The 24,008-nt window shown below is 33.5% G+C and overlaps 1 protein-coding gene across 1 annotated transcript; it reads left to right on the forward strand.

Moving 5' to 3' along the window:
• The first annotated feature begins 18,608 nt into the window (after positions 1-18,608).
• LOC137837537 (isoflavone 7-O-glucosyltransferase 1-like) lies at positions 18,609-20,423 on the forward strand. Its single transcript, XM_068646558.1, has one exon. It carries the CDS (start codon positions 18,931-18,933, stop codon positions 20,341-20,343), a length of 1,413 nt encoding a protein of 470 aa, XP_068502659.1. The 5' UTR covers positions 18,609-18,930; the 3' UTR covers positions 20,344-20,423.
• The last annotated feature ends 3,585 nt before the right edge of the window (positions 20,424-24,008 follow it).

Here is a 24,008-nt window from a genome sequence, read left to right on the forward strand (position 1 = left end):
AAGAAGAAGTGAAAACACAGAAAAACCAGAAGAAACCCTGGTACAGTGCAGGGAAAGGGAAAACAACCCACAACGTATGCACAGTGCAGTTATTGGATGATGCAATCGGTAGAAAGTATTCAAATAGGCCATAGATAAAGAAAAAGGGTACCTTTTGTTGATTGCAAGCGGTTTCTGGAAGCCTGAAGTTGGGGAAGACGAATCGCAAAGAGGGAGTTTGAGAGTTTCAGAGAAGAAGTGTTGGAGAAGGTGATGGAACAGTGGAGGCGCGTAAGTAAGTTTTGAATATGAGAAGCGCAAACGACGTTTCATGCTAGCCGTTGATGCGTACACGTGTCGCAAGATTGAGGAAGGAAGGCGTAACGTCATTTAAAACACAGCACGTGATATGGCACGTGACGTGGCATCACTTGCCACGTGGCCACTGAGGACGATCACTTAGCCTCTTCGCTGAAAACAAGTTTACAGCTCGAGGCTGGGGGGCTTGTGATCCGGTCGGTCATCTGTAGTCAGTGACGTCAACAAAGGATAGCCACGTGGACCGTTCTTAGTGGAACACGTGGGCCAGGGAAGCAGATAAGTCATTGAGAAAGTCACCCAGGGGGTGATCGGTCATCAGGGGATGGCGGTCAGAGAGGGTGCGCGATCAGCGCCTAGATAAGCGCCCGAAAGCCGAGGGCGTGGCGCTATGGTGCACCGATCGGTCATCTGGTGTGAGCGATGGTCATCGGGTTTTCGTGTTGCACGCAGTTAAGCTGGAAACGAAGGACGTTTCCCAGCGAGAGCGTTGCATACGAACCTTGTGTGGCAGGGTATCAGAGAAAGGAGAAGTTATGTGCTTTGTGGTGTCGTGCACGAGAGTGGCCTAAGAGAGCTAGTCGCCAGTCAGTGATTGGTGCTCTCCTAACCCATAGCGTGCATGGAGCAAAGCAGAGGTGATCGTTCACACAGTAGGTGATGCCTGGTGCGTGCGCTTAGCCAAGCCACACTTGGTATTCACACTGAGGTTGCACGAGACACCTAGTGAAAGAAACGCGCTAAGTTATTTCATACACGAATAACTTAGGCGCGCAACAGAGTATATAAAGGCATTCCACGCTCATACAAGGGAGGTAAGATTCATTCTTGCAAGTTACTAGTTTACACAGAGAGAGAGAGAGAACCACAGAGTGCACACGAGTCTCGCTGAGATTCTTAGTTCTTTGGTGGTTTTGCGAGGCTGACTTTAGCGTCAGAGTGCAATCGGCCGCTAGAGGCACCGTTTGTTGTGTTTCGCAGGTTTGCTTGGAGTTCTTGTGGAGTGCTTGGAGCGTTCTTTCGGAAGACAGAGTTTGACGTGGCGAATCCTTTGACGTTCGAATCCCCTGCGAGATCATATTCATTAAATGCAGTTCACAAAAATAAAATTTTAATTGCTGTCTTTTCACAATTTTTGGTTTTGAAGAAGTTTGGCTTGCCGTACCTTATCCTCATCATTCTTAGTAGGAGGAAAGGAAATTAAATATATATATATATATATATATATATATATTCGTAGTTTCATTCAAATGGGAATTATTTAATTTAAAAGTCTTTAATGATATTTTTTATGCAAACATATTTTTAATCATTGCAAATATAATATTTTTTTATTATTGTTCTTGTCGGTTGACTCTAATGACAAGCTCTAACTCCGTCTGTCTCTTTACGAACCTGTCCTATCTCTTGCTGCTCTGGAACGTAGTTCCGTTGAAACAGATGGGGCTCTACCTTTTTATTACACTCTGACAATTAAGTCAGTAAAGGGCTCACTAAAAATCAAGAAGTATTAAGTTTCAGTCTTAGAAACAACATACCTTAACCTGGGGCCTCAAGTCCATTTTATAGCTTACCTCTTGTAATAGCCTTCTCTCACGAGAATCTAATCTCAACTGAAAGCATACTCAGGAGAAACCCATTCTGTTTAGGGCCACATTCTCTAAAGGTTCATAAAATAATAACAGAACAACCACCTACGAACAGGGCATCAACTCATGTGCCAACATCAGGGGAACATTCTGCTCACATGGACACCCTACTCATGGTGCAACATTATCTTTCGCTATACATGCAACTTAACCATTACGTGCCTTAGTACCCACATACTTAGGTTAAAAGAAAAGATTTACTTGACTTAGACACCACATGTATTAAACTTACCCATAAGTTCACAAATACTCTTTACTAGTAGTTTTATGCTTACATATAAAAGGTTATTTCAATTATGCCAAGATGGATTTACTGACCAAATTGGACTCAACCACATGACTCATTTTACTGACCCAACAATCGAGCTGACCTACCTACGCCATGTACCGAGATCTGACCCCGAACACTGAATCATGAGCACTCTCCAGTATAATCATTAAAAATGTTTTTGTTCGTTTTGGTATTCATAAATGTATTTTCGTAAATGCTATCTATCACTGATTAAAGATAATGGGATATGCATTTGGACATTCTAGAACAGTGATAACTCAGAAATAACATGTGATGTGATATTTTTTATTATTTTTAATTTATACGTGAGATATGATATATTTGTGGTATTATTATTATTATTATATGTTATTCCGGTATTATTCCTATCAATAAAGAGACAATCAAGAACAAACAAAGCCATAATTATTGGAAATCTCGAACAGATATAAAGGCAACGATACCTTAATATACAACACCTTTTCTCGCCTTGTAATTTCTTCTTTATGATTAAGTAAATTTAATAAATTTTATTTAATAAAAAAGTATATTAAAAATGTCAAAAACACATGATTATTGTTTCTCTATTGCCAATTACAACCATTAACTTTTTTAGAGAATCACATAATTTCAAAAGTGAAAGTTTCAACTTTCGTCAATTAAAGAAAAGTATTCAACTGAAAATTTCTGTTAATTAATATATTCATTAATCAAATTTAAATGAAGATTTAAATGTTCAAATTTTTTCTTGATAAATAAATTTAAAATGAAGTAAAGTATTATTGGTAGATATATTTTTGAATATTAAGAATTTATGTATATATGCTATCTTTAATTTTTTATATTATTAAATTATAAATTTATTATATTTATTTAATAGTTTTATAATATTAAACTTTTTTTTAAATATAATTATATTAGTATTATATTAGAAATATGGATTTGTTTAAATATTTGAATTTTTTAAAAAATATTTTTTTATTTTTAGTTTGTTTATAGATCATATCACCATGTTAGTGGCTACCATCTTCCCCACCGTATTAATCACCAATTAAAAAGCTCTTATGATCACTTCTTTTTAAGAGCTTGTTCTAGAAGCTCTCATGAAAGATTCTCCTCAGTGATGCATTCTCTTACGGGATCATCCCATTCAATAAATGTTTCCAGCTACGATGCATTATTACACACAGGGAGACTAGTGGTGGAAATTGGAGTATCATCGCATATTTGGATATGGTACTTTTTCAAAGTAAAATAAATATTTTATTTTGATATAGCTATGGTGCTTTAATAGAAGTATTTAGGTTTGACTATATATTTTATTCGTCAAATATAATATTTTTTTAATTTTAATTTTTTATAAAAAAAATTGTCATCAAATGATGATTCACTACCATTACTTAAAACAATATACAAGTCAAATATATATATATATATATATATATTTTGAAATATAATTATTTTAAATGAAGATTTCATTATAAGAAAATTATTAAATATAAACTAATTTTAGAGAAAAAAAATAATTAGTTACTATTGACTAATAAGTTAGTAAAAAATTGCTCATAAAAAAAATTAGTAAGAACTTATTGATATTTATATTATTAATAAATATTTATAAACTAGTTTCTAAATTGGTATTTAATTACCAAAATTTTAACTATCAATTACTTTATATTCTAAATTAGTTACTTTATATTCTAAAGTTATCTTTAGTGACTAATTTAGAATCTAAAGTACTTAGTGTCTAAAATCTTTGTAACTAATGTTAGATACCAATTTTGAAACTATTTTATAATTTTTTATTAATAATATAAACTACTTTAGATATCAATAATTTTTTAATCTACAAAATAGTATTTAATTTAGTCAAGTATTTTTGTCTCTAAAATTAGTTTCTAGTTAATTATTTTCTTGTAATGTTTTCAGAAGGTAAACATATATCAAAAAGTTGTCTTTCTCTATTTGTAGTTGAGACTATGTTGATGTTGGGTTGGTGTTTAATGATAAATAAGGCATGAGTGGAAAAAAAAGACATAAGCAGATAGGAAAGGAGAAGAGAGTACGAGGGCAAGAATGCTAAAAACATTTTATTGATCACACTCTTAAAAAAGTTACAAAGGAAAACTATTTATAGTCAATAAACTTGTTTTTTTAAAGTCTCCCTCAAATTGGACATGTATATTAATCATTTCCATCTTGGAACACAGATTGTGAAACATATATGGTAAAAGGGCATTGGTCAATATATCAACAACTTGCATTGTTGAATATATAAGCAGAAGCTTTAAAAATCTTGCACTGATATTCTCTCTAATGATATGACAATCAATTTCAATATATTTAGTTTGTTCATGAAGATTTCGACTAGAAACTAACGGAATGGCAGAATGGTTATCATAGTATATGAGGGTTGATTGAGTGTAATGTATCTACAAATCAAAAAGTAGATATGTTATCCATTGCAACTCATAAGCGCTTGATATCAAAGCTTATATTATGCTTTAGAGAAGCTTCTTGAGACAAATGGTTTTCTCTTGGATTGCTAAGAAATAAGAGAATGCCCCAAGTGAATGATATATTTGGTGACAGATTTTGAGTATCAATACATCCTGCCCAATTTGAGTCCCAAAAATCCTTCAGTTGTATTTCAATATTTTGTCACAATACTTAGCAAATTATACTTTCAAATTTTAAACAAAATTGTTTCTCGAAAACGACGCCAAAAACTTGTTGACCTTTTTCGATAAGTATACCGAGTCAGAAGTAATAAATTTATCTCTATATGTCGAACCCACAAGGAACATTTGTTTAAAATTCTAATAGTAGCATTCACTAAGTATAAGAATATGTACAATATTTTGATTTGAAAGATATTGACATAAGTTTGCATGAAAATTAAATGGAAACAAAATAAATGAGTAATATTATTCGATTAAGAAAATTAGGAGTAGGGTTAATCCTTCTTACTCATCTGTAGTTTTAATGAATAAAAATTGGTCTTGTCGGTTGACCTGCTCGTCGATTGACTCTAATGACAAGCTCTAGCTCTGTCTATCTTTGTTGGAATCTTATCTTCTCTTTGTTGTGTTGGAACGCGGCTCCGTTGAGACAAAGGGGACCCTATCTGTTGATTGCAATCCGACGATCAAGTCAGTACAGGGCTTATAAGAATTTAAAAATTAACTAGTTTCAGTTTTAGAAGCAGCGTACCTTAACCTGGGATCTCAAGTCCCTTTTACAGTTTACTTCTTGTAACAACTTTCTATCACGAGAATATAATATCAACTGAAAGCATACTCAGCAGGAAAATATTCTGCTCATGGGCACACCCTCATGGTGCTGCAACATAACGGAATCTTTCCTCTAGGGAGTGAATAAAATAATAATAGAATAACCATCAGGGTACCAAGTGATGTACCAGCATCAGGGGTCCAATCTTTATACATGCAACCTAATCTTTACGTGCCCTAGCACACATGGACTTAGTTTTTAAAGAAAATATTTACTTAAGCTAGACCCCATGCGCACTAAGCACACCCCTAGGTCCATAACTACCCCTCGCTAGCCGCCTAGGCCTTTGCATAAAGGGTTGTACGAAAAAGGAACTAATACATACATCTGGGGCCCAATCACATGGCCCCCCAACATGATCCAAGAGCCAAGCTAGCGTGGCTACGACGGATGTCGAGGTCCGACCACCGAGCGCTGAGCTCTGAGTGCTCTGGTCCAGTAAAAACACATATAACATTCCATCTTGATTGACATTGATGCACATATATAAATCATTCATATCGGTTCCTCGTATACAAAATTATTAAGATTGTCTCCTAAATATTGATTTGTCCCATATTTATAAAAGTTTTCTTATCATTACGAACAGATGTATTAAAAAAATTAAAATTTCAAATTTATTCTTAGCATTCAAATATATTAAGCATTATCATTTGGGTTAGATACTCATAAGTACTTTCCAGTCAAATCTAAGGATCAAAATCATGAATAAAGTTTCAAGCTTAGAGAATAAAATGATAATACCAATCTCAATCAAGAACAAAATATTATAAATAAATATCACCTCAATCCCAAAGGAAATAATTAGCCACTCATTGTGGCCATTACATGCACAAAAACAAAAGAAAGATAAGAAAAATGTTTCTCCTTGACGACTGCCTCTTTTAGGGTTTCCTTCCTTTGGTTCCCCTTTCGGGTCACACTTTTCTCTCAACCTTACGCTTTATTTAACCTAATTGGGCTTGGATTGAATGACATCTCGCTCAAGTGAGATATGGCTCGCTCAAGCGAGTTTCAAAGACGCTTTTCCATTAAATATTACTGAATTATAACACTTATCAGTGGAAAGAAAATTATTTTTCCCCAATTCATGTTTGAGATAACGAAGAATGCACAAAGCAACTTGTTGATGAGCAATGGTTGGTGCATAAACAAATTGACTAAGGTAGTGAACAACTTGAGCAATGTCAGGAGTGGTGGTAAGGTATATGAGTCTCTCAATGAGGCTTCTATAAGAGGACAAATGAGTAAGGAGGTTTGTAGTAGTGAATGAAAGCTTTACAAAATGATTCATGGGTGTTGAAAAAGGGGCTTCTAAAGTATATTTTAGTTGACAAAGGTGTATGCCAATGCTTCAGCTTACAGACTTGAGACTGCTAAGTGCCATAATTTAGTAATATTACATATAAAAAGATAGGCACATATGAATTTTAATTGATAAAATAGTTATAATTCAACCCCTACTTTAGGAATTTGAACATTTTTACATGTTTTTTTATTATAAGATTAATGTGAACGATTTATTCCCAATTTTGTGTTAATTTCATGATTCTAGGGGGAAATGGAGATGAAAGGGCTAAAGGAGAATTAACAAGATGAAAAGATAAATTTGGAACACTGGAAACCTACCCACACTCTCAGTAAAAGATTGTTGAGACTTGTTATTATGATAATGATTAATAAGAAAACAAGTCAAAGAGTTTGTTGTTACAATTGGAAAAATAGGGACTGAGTTTCATCTTTCTCAGTCTTTTATATTTTGATTAGCATGAAAATATTGTGTCCTTTGATTGATATTGATGCCCGTATAAAAATAATTTATATCGATTTCTCGCATATAAAGTTATTAAGATGCTTCCTAAATATCGATTCCTCATATATTTATGAAAACAACTTTATCCTTAAGATCAAACATTGATAGCAATTAACATTTCAAATCTATTCCTAGGATTCAAATATGTTAAGTATTATCATTTAGGTCAGAACCTTAGAAGTACTTTCCAGTCAAATTTAAGATTCTATATCATGGTAAACCAAGCATTACAAACAAAACAATAATACCAATCATCAATCAAGAACAAAATATTATGTTTAGATATCACCTAAATACATAAGAGTTTGAACAAATTACTCTCAATCCCAAAGGGTAGAATTAGCCACACATGATGTGATGTGAACGTAACTACAAGAATACATGATTCTTTGACATTCTTAGGAGCAACTTGAGCTGGTCATAAATGGCACCTTACTTTAGAATTGGATCAATGTTCTAATTCAAGAACTCACCAAGACTTAGCACCAACCAAGACTCATATGGAAGTCCATATATTGTCAAATGGAATCAAAACAAAATGAAAGGAAGAATACAAATGATAAACTGAACAACAAAGGAAAAGAATGAAACTGCACCGAACAGAAACAAGAAACAATGCTGGAAAAGAAAACTAATCGGTACAAATGAAAAGGAAAAGCTAGGAAATTAAAACTGCCGAATGAAATTGAAAGAACATGAAGGAAGAAGAACACTTATAGAAGAAGCTTGCTGGATTTTGAGAATTGGAAGACACTTCACGCCACTTGGTTCCTTGACCCAAGATAAGTGATGGAATGCCGCCACTTGAAGCTCACCATAGCTCACAAGATAAGGCAAAGGAAGAAGAAGACTCAAGACTCACAATTTCTCTCCAAATTTGAGTATAGTCTCTTTACTATATAATTCCAATCTGAATTGTGAAGGACCTAAGCCCTCCTTTTATAGGAGTAAGGGCTGGTCATTTACATAGCTTATTCCCTAAGCTACCCAAAAAACTCCTAAGATCACACCCCCCTTACTAAGCTCACTCCCCAAGCTTCTAGAATTTGCTAAACTAAAGCCTAAAGATGCTTTTACAAAAGAGGTGTCTCATGTTTCCCTCTAAGCACCTTTCTAAACATTATTCTATATTATTTACAATTTAAAAGAAACTATAAAGAGAGATATTTAATATGAAGCCTATTAGTTGAGAGTTTGTAGACTTCTTTATCTTTAGGCTTGATCTTCTCTTTGACTTCTTTTAATTTGTGAGAAGACTAGAAGGAAGAACTTCAAATGTGTAGGTGAAAATCCTCTTCCTTCATTAATAAAATCCTCTCCTAGTGGATATCCATCATGATGTATGTTACAAGCAGTGATAGCATGAAAAGAATATCCAGGATGTTTCTCCTTGACGATTGCCTCCTCTAATGTATCTCACACCTTTTATTCTCCCAATTGGGTTACAATCCTCTCAATGGTGTTTTTCCCTCAATCTTGCACACTAGGGTTGTGCCTCAAGCCCCCTATTTAACCTAAATGACTTGGGTTAAGTGGATTCTTGCTCAAGAGAGATTGAGCTCGCTTGGGTGAGTAAAATGTCGAAACACGTAATGTTGTGGGAGCATTCTCGCTCAAGCGAGAATGAGTTCGCTTGAGCGAGATGTTTGATGATGAGGTGGGCTTGTGTTAGCTTGGAGCGTGTCGAGCCTTCCAACTTTCTGTTTTTAGCTTATATTATTCTCCTTTTGCCTAATCATCTTCATTCTTTCCTATAATCCTTAAATTAACACAAATTTGGGAAGAAATAGTTCTTATTTAAACTAAAATCACAAAATATGTATAAAGGTATAATTTCATAAATTAGGGGTTATTTTCTACTTATTTTAGCAATTAATACCCATAAGTGCCTATATTTTAATATGAAATATTACTAAAATTTGACACTTATCAACACCCTAGATCTTTTTTCTTGCTTTCCATGCTTGGAATGACAACATGAGTGACTAATTCTTCCCTTTGGGATTGAGAATAATTTGTTCAAAATCTTATGTATTAAGGTGATATTTATTTATAATATTTTGTTTTTTATTGATGATTGGTATTGTTATTTTATTATTAAAGTTTAAATCTTGATTCATGATTTTGATCCTTAGATTTGACTGGAAAGTACTTCTAAGCATATGACCTAAATGATAATGCTTAACATATTTGAATGCTAGTAATAGATTTAAAATGTTAATTGTTTTATAACATTTGTTCCTAATGATAAGGAGTTTTTATAAATATGCGAGGAATCGATATTTCGAAGACTATCTTAATAATTTTGTATGTGAGAAATCGATATGAATGATTTTTATATGTGCGTCAATGTCAATCAAGATGGAATGTTATATGTTTTTATTCATTGAAAATACAAACGAGTAAGAAGGATGAACTCCAATATCAATTTTCCCAATTGATTCATCCAAATCATTTACTTTGCTTTTATTTAATTTCTTACAAATTCATGATACAAACAACATTTGCAACAAAATTTTACACATTTTCTTATATTCAGTGAATATTATACTAGAGATTTTAGAATTGTTCCTTGTGGGTTCAATATTCATCCTTAGGGACAATTTATTAATTTTGACTCGGTACACTTGTCATAAAAAGTTCATCAAAGACCAAGAAAATATGTCAAATCTTCAAGGTTTTTTTATTTTAAAATATTTGTTAAGAAGATTTATCATGTTTTATTTTAACAATATCATTTCTAGTGAGAATGATATCATTAACATATATAATGACCATAATGCTAACATAATTTGTAAATTTTAGAAAGAAAGAATGATTTGCAGAATAGTGATAATAACCATTTGAAATGAGGAAGGTAGAAGGCTTCTCATACCATTTCATGCTAGCCTATTTAAGTCCATACATGACTTATGCAACCTACATACTTGGTTAGATGCAATAATATTCATATTTGATGAAATTTGTATATATTCTTCTTCATGAAGTTCACCATAAAGGAAGACATTGTTCGTGTCAAGTTGTTTTAGGTTCCTGGCAACCAAAGATAAGAGTAGGTGAACCTTGGTTAATTTGGTCACGAGAGAAGGTGTCGAGAAAATCCAATCCCTCCAACTTAGTGTAACCCTTTGCCACAAGACAAGCTTTATATCAATCTATAATTCTATTTGCATGGTGTTTAATTTTATACATCCATTTGCAATCGGTTGTAAACTTATTTGGTGGTAAATATGTAATAGTCCATGTGTTATTAGTCTCAAAAGAGTAGGATATCTTCATCCATCACTTTCTACTAGTGTTTCATTTTAGAAGCTTATGCATATCTTTTAGGCCAATCTTTTGTGTTAATGGATACGATAACATGTTTAAAAGATGGTGATAGACTAGTATGAAACACAAAATATTCAATTGGATATTTGATACTTGATTGAAGCTTAAATCTAGTTGAGGTTAGGATGACTTAATAGTCTTGTAGTTGGTGACTGACGAGTACACATAGTTTAACAAGCAATAAAGGAGGTATTATTATTATCCTCATCCTCATTTGGTTCAAAGGTAACATGTTTTTGATAAGTAGGATTATGATTTTTTATAGCAATGTCAAACATATCATTATGAAAACTAGATGATACAAGTAAGCTAAAAAAAAATAAGAGAGAACTAGTTTTGATTTTTTAAGCTGAATTATTTATATAGGGTAAATAATCCTAAAACAATTTCACATTTTGAAATACTTCAATATTATGTGATTCAAGATTTAAGAGAGATATCATTATATTCTTTAAACCATATAAATATTCTCAGATTGGATCTTGAATCAAGTTTTCTTTGTGTAATGATAGTATTAACATAACAAAGACATTTGATTTTTTTGAGATTGGTAATGTCACAAGGTTTTTCATAGTTTTTCAAAAGTTGAAACATTATTAAGAAAGAGAGTGGGAATACAATTTATCAAATAAACAACATGATTAAGAGTGTAATACAAAAATTTAGGAGTAAGATTATATTAGAATAGAAGAGCACGAGTTACATAGAGTAAATGTTGATAATTTCACTCAATTATTCCATTTTTTTTCAAGTGTTTCAACACAAGTTTTTTAATGCACAACTTCCTCATAATCAATGTAATTTTTCATGTTAAATTCAACACCATTACTAGTTCTAAAAATATTTATCTTTATGTTTTTTCAAATTGAGTTTTAACAAAAAACATTAAAATTGATAATTAAATTGAGCTTTAGATTTATCTTTCATATGATGTATCCAAGTAAAATGTGTATGATCACAATGATAAGAAAGTATTTATATCCATGCTTAGAAGTACTAAAACATGGTTCCCAAATGTTTGTAGGATTCAAGTTAAACGAATAACTGATGTAAAAATAACCAGAAGGAAAATGAAACTTTTTTATTTAGCAAGATGACAAGTATTACAAATGATATTTTTATTACTAAATATAAAAGGAAAGTTGTTGTTTCATAACAAGTCCATCAACAGATAAGTGTCCCATTCTAGCATGGCTAAGATCAAGGTTTTGAACATTACATTGTAGAGCACCAACAATAGAATTCACACAACAAGATTGAATAGCATGTACATTAAGAGTATATAAGTGATGACTTTTCTACGACAAGTGCATTGTGTTGTCAGAAGTAATAATTTGTCCCTAAGGACAAATATCGAACCCACAAGGAACGGTTGAATAATCAAGTAAAAGATTCACTAAATTGAAATCAAAATAATAAAGTTTGTTGGAGTTTGTTATGATTGCAATGATTAAAAAGAAAACAAGTCAAAGAGTTTGTTGGTTCAATTGGAAAAATAGGGATTGTGGTTCATCCTTCTTACTCTTTTGTATTTTAATTTGCATGATAATATTCTATCCTTTGATTGATATTGATACCCGTAACAAAATCATTTATATCGATTCCTCGCATATAAAAACTTTTTATCATTACGATCAGACGTTGATAGCAATTAACATTTCAAATTTATTCCTAGAGTTCAAATATGTTAAGCATTATCATTTGGGTCAGAAACTTAGAAGTACTTTTCGGTCAAATTTAAGGATCTTGATCATGGTAAACAAGCATTACAAACAAAATGATAATACCAATCATAAATTAAGAACATAATAATATATTCAAATATCACCTCAATACATAAGAGTTTGAACAGATTACTCCCAATCCCAAAGGGTAGAATTAGCCACACATGTTGGTTGTTACAAGCATGGAGAGCAAGAAAAGAAAATCCAGAATGTTTCTCCTTAACAGCTGCCTCCTCTAGGGTTTCTAACACCTTCTATTCACCCCAATTGGATTCCAATCCACTCAATGATGTTGATCCTTTCAATCACTGATACTTAGGGTTGTGCCTCAAGCCTCATATTTAACCTAGTTGGGATTAGGCTAAGTGACTTCTCGTTTGGACATCATTGGACTCGCCTCGGCAAGTTGTACGAAAAAAGGCCCAACGTCACTGGAGTGATCTTGCCTGGGCAAGATACTTTAGGGATCTCGCTTAGACGAGTTTGGGTGAGTGCTAGTGCGTTCCATCTTTCTATTTTTAGCTTTGTATATTCTCCTTTTCCCCAATCTCATCTCCACCTTTCCTAGAATCCTGAAATTAACACAAATTTGGGAATAAATCGTTCTTATTCAAATTAAAATCATAAATTATGTAAAAATGTATAAATTCATAAATTAGGGGTTATTTTATATTTATTTTATCAATTAATATCTATACGTGTTTGTATTTTAATATGAAACATTACTGAAATCTGACACTTATCAATAAGTCAACATTAACATCACTTATACCAATCATCTTGTTGGTTTTTATATCTTGGATGTTGCAAGAAGCAAGACAGAAAATGATTTCATGAAATGATACAAGTTTATACATAGAAATTGTATTGTATGTAAATGTAGGTATGTACAACACATCAATTAGGTAAAAAAAATCACTGATTTTTACATTTCCAGTGTGCTTGCAAAAACATGTGTACCATTAGGAAATTTAACAATGATAGGATTGATAAATTTATATGATTTTTTTTTTTAATGAAGTAACATGGTTAGTAACCCTTGAGTCTACAATCCAAGAAGTTATATTTTGAGATTTTGAAAGATTAATGATAGAATACAAATTGCCTTTCGATTTACCTTTTGTAGTTATAATTTGAGGAATATTTGATTTGATTAACTTATGTTAATCCAGAAATGCCCTTATTATTTCACTATTGTATAACATACATAAGACCTTGATATTGTTGTGGAGATAATCGAACATCTTGAGTTCCTAATGCACTTTGTTGATTCAAATCATTACCAGTTTCATTGATATCATCAATGTTGTTGATAACATCGTTTTTGCCATTGTGGAACTTGTATCTAGGATGAAATCCTTGGTTCCTATAACAAGTATCAATGGTATGTTCATTCCTTCCATAATTTGTACATATTATTTTTGTATTTTTAGTTCTTGTTATCTTGAGTTGAAGGGAGACCATGTTTGTCATAACAAGCGACTTCAATATGCCCAATATGACCATGATGTTTGCAAGAAGATGTTGTGGTAGTAGAATTAACCTTGAGTTCAAGATGAGCAGAAAAATATTTCCAATGATTTGTCATTTTTATTTAGAAACATATGAGAAAATATTGGATATGCGTGGAATAGGATCCATAAGCATAACATGAGATCTCACATTGTTGTACTGCTCAATAGTTTACGTTGTGCAATAGTTGAGAGAACATCACGAAACACTTTATCATGCAAACATATATACATGATCTGGTTTAAACCTCTAAAGTTCATCCCATATAACCTTTGGTAAAATAACCCAGTAACTGAGAGGACTCCTTCTTTAAGAGAAGATGATTTTTTTGTAACTCAAATATGCGAAGAAGATCACCTTGTAAATAACAAGATTTGTGATCACTGCATATTTTTTCAGCCTTGTCTATCCATAAAATATTTTTGCAAATCAGAACATAAACATAATGAACAAGCCAAGATATAGTTGCATCGACACAAAGTAGGATAAGATGAATCAAATTACATAAGTTAAGGAACAAATCCATCATTAAATTCAAAGTTGTTTCTTTGCACTAAAGGTAGTCACCATCGATTTGCTCCAAGAATAATAGTTGTCGACTTCAAGATTGACAGATACACAAATGGTAGCAAGACTTTTGCTTAGGTGAAGAAAATGCAAGAAATATGAAGAGAAGAGTTGTTTCTTTTTACATGATGGCAATAGAAACAAGAACAACCAAGCAAAGAAGAAAAATGAGTACACACAACTCCTTAAAAGAAGAACTTTCATACTATATCAGAATGGTACCTCCCTCTATTTATGGTTGAGACTATGTCGGCATCAAGTTGGTGCTCAACCATAAAAGATGTGAGAAAAAGGACAAAGTTATGAGAAGTAAAAAAAAAGGAAAGAAAATGAGAGTAGGAGAGAAAGGATGTGACAAGCATATTATTGACCACAGTCTCAAAAATAATTATAAGGAAAGATGAAATTAAAATGCCAAATTCTATAATAAAGAAAGTTTTTACTTTTGTCTTTTAAATAGTTCTATATTTTACATTGTTAATTCAAACTAACTAAGATAAATTAGCATAAAAAAATATTATTTTATAATAAAAACTATGTAACATGCAAGTATGTTAAACACATTCATTGTGTGTCAAAGATACGGATACAAACAATTTTAATAAATCAAATAAATTTCAAAAGATAATATTGAGTTTGAACATCTTAGATTAGCACGTGGAAGTGAAATGTGGCAGACTATGAGGATCACACGTGTCTTTTTAAAAATTACTCTGCCTTCTTCTCTCACCAGCACAAACTCTATCTCACCTTTCTTATTTTTTTTTCTTTGGAAAACGATAGTTTGGCAATCCTTATAGTTGTATACAACTCTTGATGTGATAAATTTAGAAATATATATATATATATATATATAATAAAGGGTAAGTTAGGAATTAAATGATATGAAAAAATATTAAAATAATAGTATTGGGAATTGTAATGTGGTTGTATAAAAAATGTGGATTGTCAACGTATCATTACCCTTTTTCTTTCACCCTCTCTCATCACTCTTTTCTTTTTCCTATTCTGAGACATGGCACACTATAAGGATCACGCATGTCCTTTTGTTAAAATTTACTCTGCCTTCTTCTCTCACCCACCCCAACTCTCTTTCACCTTTCTTATTTTTTCTTTCACCCTCTGTCATCACTATTTTCTTTTTCCTTATTTTAAAACCCTTTCATAGCTCGCCCTTTCTCACGCTACCCTTTCATTTTTTACTCTTTTCGGTCACAACCAACTCTACTCTTATAGCTTCCTTCTTTGTGAAAATGAAGGCGACGTATCTTGGCCTTTTTTGGTACGTATGGGAAAGCAAAACTGAGGCGTTTGCTAATTCTTCTCCCCAAATCATGTTACATATTTTCCATGGTTTTCTTTGTGGTAATAAATTTCCAATTTAAAATTAGTTCTTTTTAGGATTAATGTTTATGGTGATTTCAAGTTATGAAATGTTAATGCCCAACTCATGCAAGTCAACCAAGTTGGACCTAAGTCATGTAAGGTTGGACTGAGACAAACCCAAAACATGTTGAACTAAGCTAAGTTAAAGTCAAGTTAGGGTAGGTTAGACCCAAGTTAGGATGGGCCAAGCTAAACCCATATCAGACTAAGTTCCGTTGGGTTCAACCTCAAGTTAAGACTGACCCATGTCAAAGTGGACTAGACTAGATCTAAGTTAGTCCTTGTTAGGTCATGCACAAGTCAAGTAAGGCTGGACCAAAATCATGTCACGTTCGTCAGGTTGGGCTAGACCCATGTTAACTAAATTAGGTTATATCCATGTCAGGCCAAATTGAGGTGATGCAATTGTCCTTGAGTGTGGGAAGAGTTGATGGAAGGAAGCAGAAGCTTGTAAAAATCCATAGAGGAAAGCACCGAATGGCCATGGAGGAGAAGTGGTTTGGGCATGAGGTTTTAGGTGCAAGGGTCAACAAAGCGGTTATGCCAACTTCCTTGAGTTTCTAGAATACAAAGAGCATCATAAAAGGGAGATTTGGAGAACTATGTTGAGAATTTCATAAACACAATTTCATATATCATTCAAGTCTAGAAATTACAAGAAAAAATCCTCTTTTTTATAGACTAAGAAATCTCCTAGAAATGACTATCCAAGTTCTACAAAAACTCTTCATTCATAACATGTGGAACCTAGTCCTCTCCAATAATGAGTTTCCATGTGGCAATCCAGGGCTTAGAAAACTCTTCATTAGTAACAATATAAGTGGCACTACAAGGATATTGAAGAGGTATTTGAAGTGGCGCCTAAAGAGTGGAGAAACATGAATAGTCACATTGAGTAGAGCACATGGTGCCTTCTTGGAGGATTTTGAGTGGCGCCATGCAGTTGCCTTCTTCTTGATCTATCAAGGCCCAAAATCCTACACTATATTGGCCTAAAATACAAGGCCCAAAAGTATTATTCTATTATATACAAAATTTATGCAAAATTGTGGCAAATATTTCTACTATAATCTTCAAGTTGATCCTCTGCTTTTAGTTGATAAAAAATGTGGCTTTTAGCAAGGATGGTTCTTCATCATGAGGTCAAGAACATAAGGCTAAGTTAAGCTTAGCCCAAGTCAAGCAAAGTCAATGAAACCTAGGTTGAGTGGAGAATGGTTGATCTGAGTTGAATCAATCCACGTTAGGTTCAATAAACCCAAGTCCAAGTTGGGTGAAGTCATCCTGGTCCACCTATGGAAAAATCGAAACATATCCACTTTAGGATGACTCGGCCTAGGCCCACTTTGGGTTGAGACAACTTGGATTCACGCTGGGCCGAATCAAGCCAAGACCAAGTTTGTGAGACTCAGGTCTCGGGTCAGACCCATGTCGAGATAAGTCGAGCAAAGTCTATATTGGCCCAAGTCACCACGGGTCAATGTCGAGTTAAGGTGGGTTAGGCAAAAGTCAAACTAAGTTAGTTCAAGTCCATGTTAGACTAAGTCGGGTTGGGTCCAAGTCAACCCAAGTTGATTGGGTCCACGTTAAGTCAAGCGAAGTTAATGAGATTTAAATGTAAGTTGGACTTAGATAAATTCTAAGCCAGGAAGATTAAGCCTAGACCTAGGGTCAAGTGGTCTTCGGTCCACGTTGAACAACTAGATTTAGATTGAAATTTGAAAAATTCAATCAATTTACACCTTAGAAAAAAGGTAATCAATTTACACCTTAGAAAAAATATTTGATCTAGAAGAATTTTCGCTGAGAGTGATATATAGTCACGTCTAAAAAAAATATCTACAAATTATAGTATAATATATTAATTTCAGTAATAACCAACACATGAATAAATGATCGTGTAATTTGAAAAACGTTTTTCTTTATTTTATAAAATAACAACATTAAATAAATTTAATTAGCTGTGAAGTTATGTTTATATTTGAATCCAAAGTAATGTTATTTTAATGACACTGTATTGTCATACTATTAAATAACATTAGATACGCATCATTACACGGTTTAATAACATATTAGTAACGGATTTATTTACTATAAGTTATAGCGTTTATATATATATATATATATATATAAGTAATATTAATAAATATATTATTAAAGTAATTTATTTTTTAAATAAATACATTATTAACTAGGATAAAATATAATTGATTTAAAGATAAATTAGAAAACACTCTTTACTACACTAGTACTTAATAGCACATTATTTCCTTAAATAATAACATTTGGGTTCGGTTGAGAGCATTAGTTAAGAAAATTAGTAAATAGAGGAAAATAGTGTTCCTTACAAAATTACATAAAAATTTCAGAAATTTCAGAAGAGACACTAATACTTTTACATTCTAATTATTTTACACTCTCACTTAATAACCAATAATATTGTTTGTTTAACATTTTTTTTTTCTCTTACTTCTAGTTTACAATTTTTTTAATAATAAAATATTATATTCAACTAGTAAAAATAAAAATAAATAAAATTTAAAAATAAAATAATAATATTATTGAAAGTGTGAAAAAATAATATTATTGTCAAGTGAGAGTATGAAAAAAAATAAAGTATCATTGTCGATTTCTAAATAACAAAACAGATGAGTCTAATTAGATTTTGTTCAAGTAATCAATGACCCCTTAAAAATAAGATTGGATGAGATAAGTTATTTTTAATTTTTAATTTATTTTAATATATATTAAAAATATAATTAATTTATAAATTATTTTTTTATTTCAGTTTTAAGCAGGCTGGGCAAGATATTCGACTCGATATATAACTATTGTATTGGATCCATATCCTTTCATTGTCAAACATTATTTTGGCTTTCCCTAAGGAAATGGGTAAGTAACATATTTAATATAATTGTAAAGATTAAATTAACCTTTGTTTTATAGCTTCGTTTGTGAAGCCATGATGATTTGTGAGAAAAGTGAGTGAAGATAAATAGAGATGGCTCATTATTGTCCATAAATAGACGCAGAGTCTCCCTTAAAAACTCCATCACACAAAAACTCAACTTAACATTTTTGTCCAAAATGAAGGATACCATTGTTCTGTACCCTAACATAGGTAGGGGACACCTAGTCTCCATGGTGGAGCTCGGCAAGCTCATTCTCTCCCACCACCCTTCGCTTTCCATCACCATCCTCATCCTCACCCCATCCCCCAACGCCACTGTCACTCTAGCCTGCAACTCCAACGCCCAATACATCGCCGCCGTCTCCGCCACCATCCCTGCCATCACCTTCCACAGCGTCCCCCTCGCCCATCTCCCCCTCGACACCCCTTCCCTCCCCCCTCACCTCATCTCCCTCGAACTCTCCCGCCACAGCACCCAAAACGTTGCCCTTGCACTGCAATCCCTCGCCAAAGTATCCAACCTCAAAGCCCTAGTCATGGACTTCTTAAACTTCAGCAACCCCAAAACCCTCACTGAAAATCTAAACACAGACATCCCCACTTTCTTCTACTTCACTTCCGCAGCCTTCAGCCTCGTTGTGCTCTTTCATTTCGGCACCACTCTCCCAAAACAGGTACAAGAACAAACGTTTCAACTTAATTTCCCAGGGTTACCTGCACTCTCCATCGATGATCTTCCGAACGAATCCCGCGACCCTTTGAGCCACAGTAGTCAGATTTTCAGTCAGATACAGGAATCCATGAAGGGTAGTTCTGGGATTATAATAAACACGTGCGAAGCGATGGAAGAGAAAGCCATTGCGGCGTTGAACAATGATAGGACCATGCCACCGCTTTTTTGTGTTGGTCCCGTGATTTCTGAACCATACGGGGAAGAAGACAAAGGGTGTCTGAGTTGGCTCGAGTCACAACCAAGTCAGAGCGTCGTGTTGCTGTGTTTCGGAAGCATGGGGAGGTTCTCGACGAAGCAGTTGATGGAGATAGCAATTGGGTTGGAGCAGAGCGAGCAAAGGTTCTTGTGGGTCGTGAGGACCGAATTGGAAGGCAGTGACTCGGTGGAGGAGAAACCGAGTCTGAACGAGTTGTTGCCAGAAGGATTTTTGGAAAGGACGAAGGAGAAGGGGTATGTGGTGCGGGACTGGGCCCCACAGATGGAGATTCTGAGTCACCACTCGGTGGGGGGGTTCGTGACTCACTGCGGGTGGAACTCGGTGCTGGAAGCCGTGTCCGAAGGGGTGCCAATGGTGGCGTGGCCACTGTACGCGGAGCAGAAGCTGAATAGGGTGTTAATGGTGCAGGAAATGAAGGTGGCTTTGGCAGTGAAAGAGGAGAAAGATGGGTTTGTGAGTAGGACCGAGTTGGGGGAGCGAGTGAGGGAACTCATGGAATCGGAAACAGGGAAAGATATTCGTCAGAGGGTTTTCAAGATGAAACTAAGTGCTGCGGAAGCATTGGTTGAAGGTGGAACTTCACGTGTTGCGTTGGATAAGTTGGCTAAGTTATGGAAATCGAGTTGTTTCACTATTTAACTTCTGTTTCTACGTTTTATGTTACATGTTTTCTTCTTCTCTTAATATTGTTATAAAATTATATGATAATTTTACATAAACAAGTTTTTTGTTTTTTCTGTGGAAAAACTTGCTAAAATTTCCATGTAGATGTGTTTGATGAACACAACTAGATATTCTATCACCATCATATCTGAATGTGTTTGATGACCACCACATGTGAAAACTGATTAAGCTCACAACTCGAGATTAACATTATCTCCGTGAAAACTATTTAACAGGTGAAGTTGAGGGTCACATGTTTCTATCTCTTGATTAACCACGAAGTGAGAGTATGGACGTGTAAGAAAAGGGTTTAAGGAGGGTCTGTCTCTTGAGTAAAAAAATAGAAGGAAAGTAAGCTGGACTCGTACATCAAGAAATAGAACAAAAGCCATCACGAGGCGAAAGCACATAAATAATGTAATTTTGTTATGAAATTACGAAAATGGGTAGAATATTTTTTATTACGAAAAATTGGTAAACTGTGAATAAGAAATCCTATTTTGAAAAAATAAAATTGTGAGGAAGTTATGCTATCCATCTATGACTTCTTTAAAAGAAATGATTGCGAAAAAGTTGACACATATTCATGCAGGACCTTAGTGTATGGAATTAAAACTACACGTTAGCTTTATTGATTTTTTTCTAAGAAAATAGTTTGTTTTTTTTTCTAAATAAAATAATTAATTAAATTGTTAAAATTATTGAAAATTTGACAAAAATTAAAAAAAAAAACTTTAAATAGTCATAACTAGGTTTTAATAGGAAGTCCTAGATTAAAGACATCATGGAATTAGTCATGATTTCAATATTAGTTGATGCGAGTCCAACTCCAAAGTTCGAACCAACTAGGGGTAGAAGAATGAGAACCTTTGATACCATTTTTGTTTTTCATTGTAGTAGATGGTTTGTCGGGGCTAGTAAGACAACCACTAAAGATAGAATTACTTCAGGGTCTAAAAAGAGGAAATCATGAGATAGAAGCAAGTGTCCTTCAGTTTACGAATGGCACCCTCTTCATCTGCTAAGTTAATCACCAAAATGTACTTACTATAAAATTCATTCTTAGGTGTTTTGTGTTAGCTTAAGGGTCAACTTTCATAAGTCAAAGATAACATCAATAGGTGCCGAAAGGGAAGTAATTGAAAAGGCAATCGAGGAAAAAAAATTTGGAAACCAATCTAGATAAAATTAAAGGAAAACTCAATGCTTGGAAGGGTAGGTATTTGTCTATGGTAGGGAGAATATGTTTGATAAAGTTTGTTCTCACCACATTGTTACTCTATTATTTTTCCATTTTCAGAGCTTCAATCTCTGTGTGTCAGGAAATTACAAAGGTTCATAGAAACGTTTTGTGGGGTTGAGTGAGTGTCACTAACAAAATAGCTTGGGTAAGTTGGACTATTATTTGTAAGTCAAAAGAAGAGGGGGGCTTAGGTATTAAGGAAATTGAAACATTCAATAAAGTTTTACTTGCCAAGTGGATGTGGCACCTAGGAACTGAAACAAATGGGAAGTGGAGAAAAGTTTTATTGTCTAAGTAGAAGCCTGGTAGAGCTCACGATAGAAGTATACCAAATAGACTTAAGTCTTGGTGGTGGAGAGATGTAACTAAAGCATGTGGATAGGGAGGAAATAAAAAATGGTTTGGAAAAACAATTGGTTGGAAAATAGGTTTAAGAGAAAGGATTAGATTTTGGGAAGATAAATGGGTAGGAGATGATAACCTTGGACATAATTTTCCAAGGTTGCATTTTATATCAATAGACCAAGGGAAGAGAGTGGGGGAAGTAAGGAGTTGGATAGAAACAGGTTGGATTTGGAGTCTGCAGTGGATAAGGAATAGATTTGAGTGGGAGAGAGTACAAGAAGAAGTATTAATTAGTCAAACAAACAATGTAAATCTAAAGAGGGATACACATGGACATGGCTAGGTGAACAGAAAGGAAGCTTCTCAGTTAGGTTAGCCTACAAAATCTTAAAGAATGACACGAGGGATGAAAACAACATATTTTTTTGAAATTTTCTGGTATGTAAAAGTTGTTCCCAATGCTCAAGCCCTAGCCTGAAGTATATTTTTAGGCAAAGTCCCTATGAGGGTTAAATATAGGGATTAATTTAGAAAGTGTTTTATGATCTCTCTGCTCTCAAGATGTAGAAATTGTAAACCACTTTTTTCTTGGTTGTGTTATAGCTCTAGCTGTCTGGAACTCTTATTTTAGACAAGTACATACCCAGTTTGTCCAACACAACAATCTATATAAGAATTATGAGCATTTTTATCTGCCTCATGTAAATTCTAAGCAAAATCTGAATTGGAAGGGCATGTGGACGACAATTGTTTGGAACATTTGGGATCATAGAAACTTGATTGTATTCAAACAAAGGATAGTAGGCGTTGAGCAAATTCAGTATATGGCCCAACTCAAGACTTGTGCTTATAGTAATCATTTTCTCCTTTTTTGAATGGTCTCTTAGTCCAATATTATGCTTAAAAGCTCTTAACTAGAAATGTTTTTTCTTTTAGCTGGGATTACTGGTTTTGCTTCTCTCTCCTCTTAATTTCTCTAGTTTTTCACTAAGTTATTCTTACTATAAATCCATGTTGTTGTTTTTTTGCTGGGGAAGGTGTTTTGTTTTGTTGTTGTAGGAATCAGAGCAATATAATTTTATGCTCACATATAAGGGGGGAGGGAAACTTGTGTGGCTCAACAAAGTCAGAAATTGAAGATGTGAATCCCACTCCTTTGGCTGCAATTAGCTTATAGAGTTGGTAGCCATGTTTAGTAGGTCCATGCAACTAGGGAAATCATAGAAGTAGGGGGTGTTTGATATTGCTGAATAGGCATATGATTTTTTATCTAGTTTTGGTGTTTTAGGACTTTTTGTGGTAAGCTGGAAAGCTTTAGTAGGGCGCGCTCAAGAAGGGGAATATATTAGGATGTATCTATGGGGTTTTAAACCTGATAGGTTGTGGCTTTTCTTTTGTTGGTTTGGCTGTCTTGGATCAACCAGTTCTTTGAAGCTGAAACTTTTTCTTTTGTATATGGGTTGGAACACCCCAAGTACTCCTTCTAATTTATTTTTTATTCATTGTCGATAAAAAAATAACTTTTGATAGAGAGTTGGTATTGAGACGTGTTAAAAATGAAAGTTACTAGAAAAGAGGTTTGGAATCTGATGGTTAATCCCTAGTTGGGATTGTGGATACCAAAATTGCAAAACATTAACCATTTACTAATAATTATTTTTAGTATTTTTTATATTTTAGGCTTTTTGCTTACGTTTTATGTTTCCATTTTCATTTAGAGCTTTTACCTTTGAGTTAAGGGTTAAGGTTTAGCTATTACGTTTTCAGTTAGAGTTTATATTTTATAGGGTATGGTTTAAGTTTTTAACACCATATTTTAATTAAAAATTAACTATATCTCTTCTTAATTTTATAAAATTAGTCAAATTAATAATTCAATTAATTATTCAAATTTTTTTAAAAACAAAAAATAAACAATTTCTAAAAAAAATATGAGTAAAGTTGAAGTCGTGCTCTGCATGCACGATTTCAATGTAAATGTCATACAACTGAAGTTGTGCATGGGTGATGACTTCTTAATAATTTTTCCCCAGAAAAGTCGTGTTATGACTTC

This window comes from Phaseolus vulgaris, chromosome 4, assembly GCF_000499845.2.
Source record: "Phaseolus vulgaris cultivar G19833 chromosome 4, P. vulgaris v2.0, whole genome shotgun sequence".
Lineage (NCBI taxonomy): Eukaryota > Viridiplantae > Streptophyta > Magnoliopsida > Fabales > Fabaceae > Phaseolus > Phaseolus vulgaris.

Excerpts from the sequence above, each read along its gene's own strand:
- LOC137837537 (XM_068646558.1), top strand. The coding sequence starts at position 18,931 with ATGAAGGATACCATTGTTCTGTACCCTAACATAGGTAGGGGACACCTA.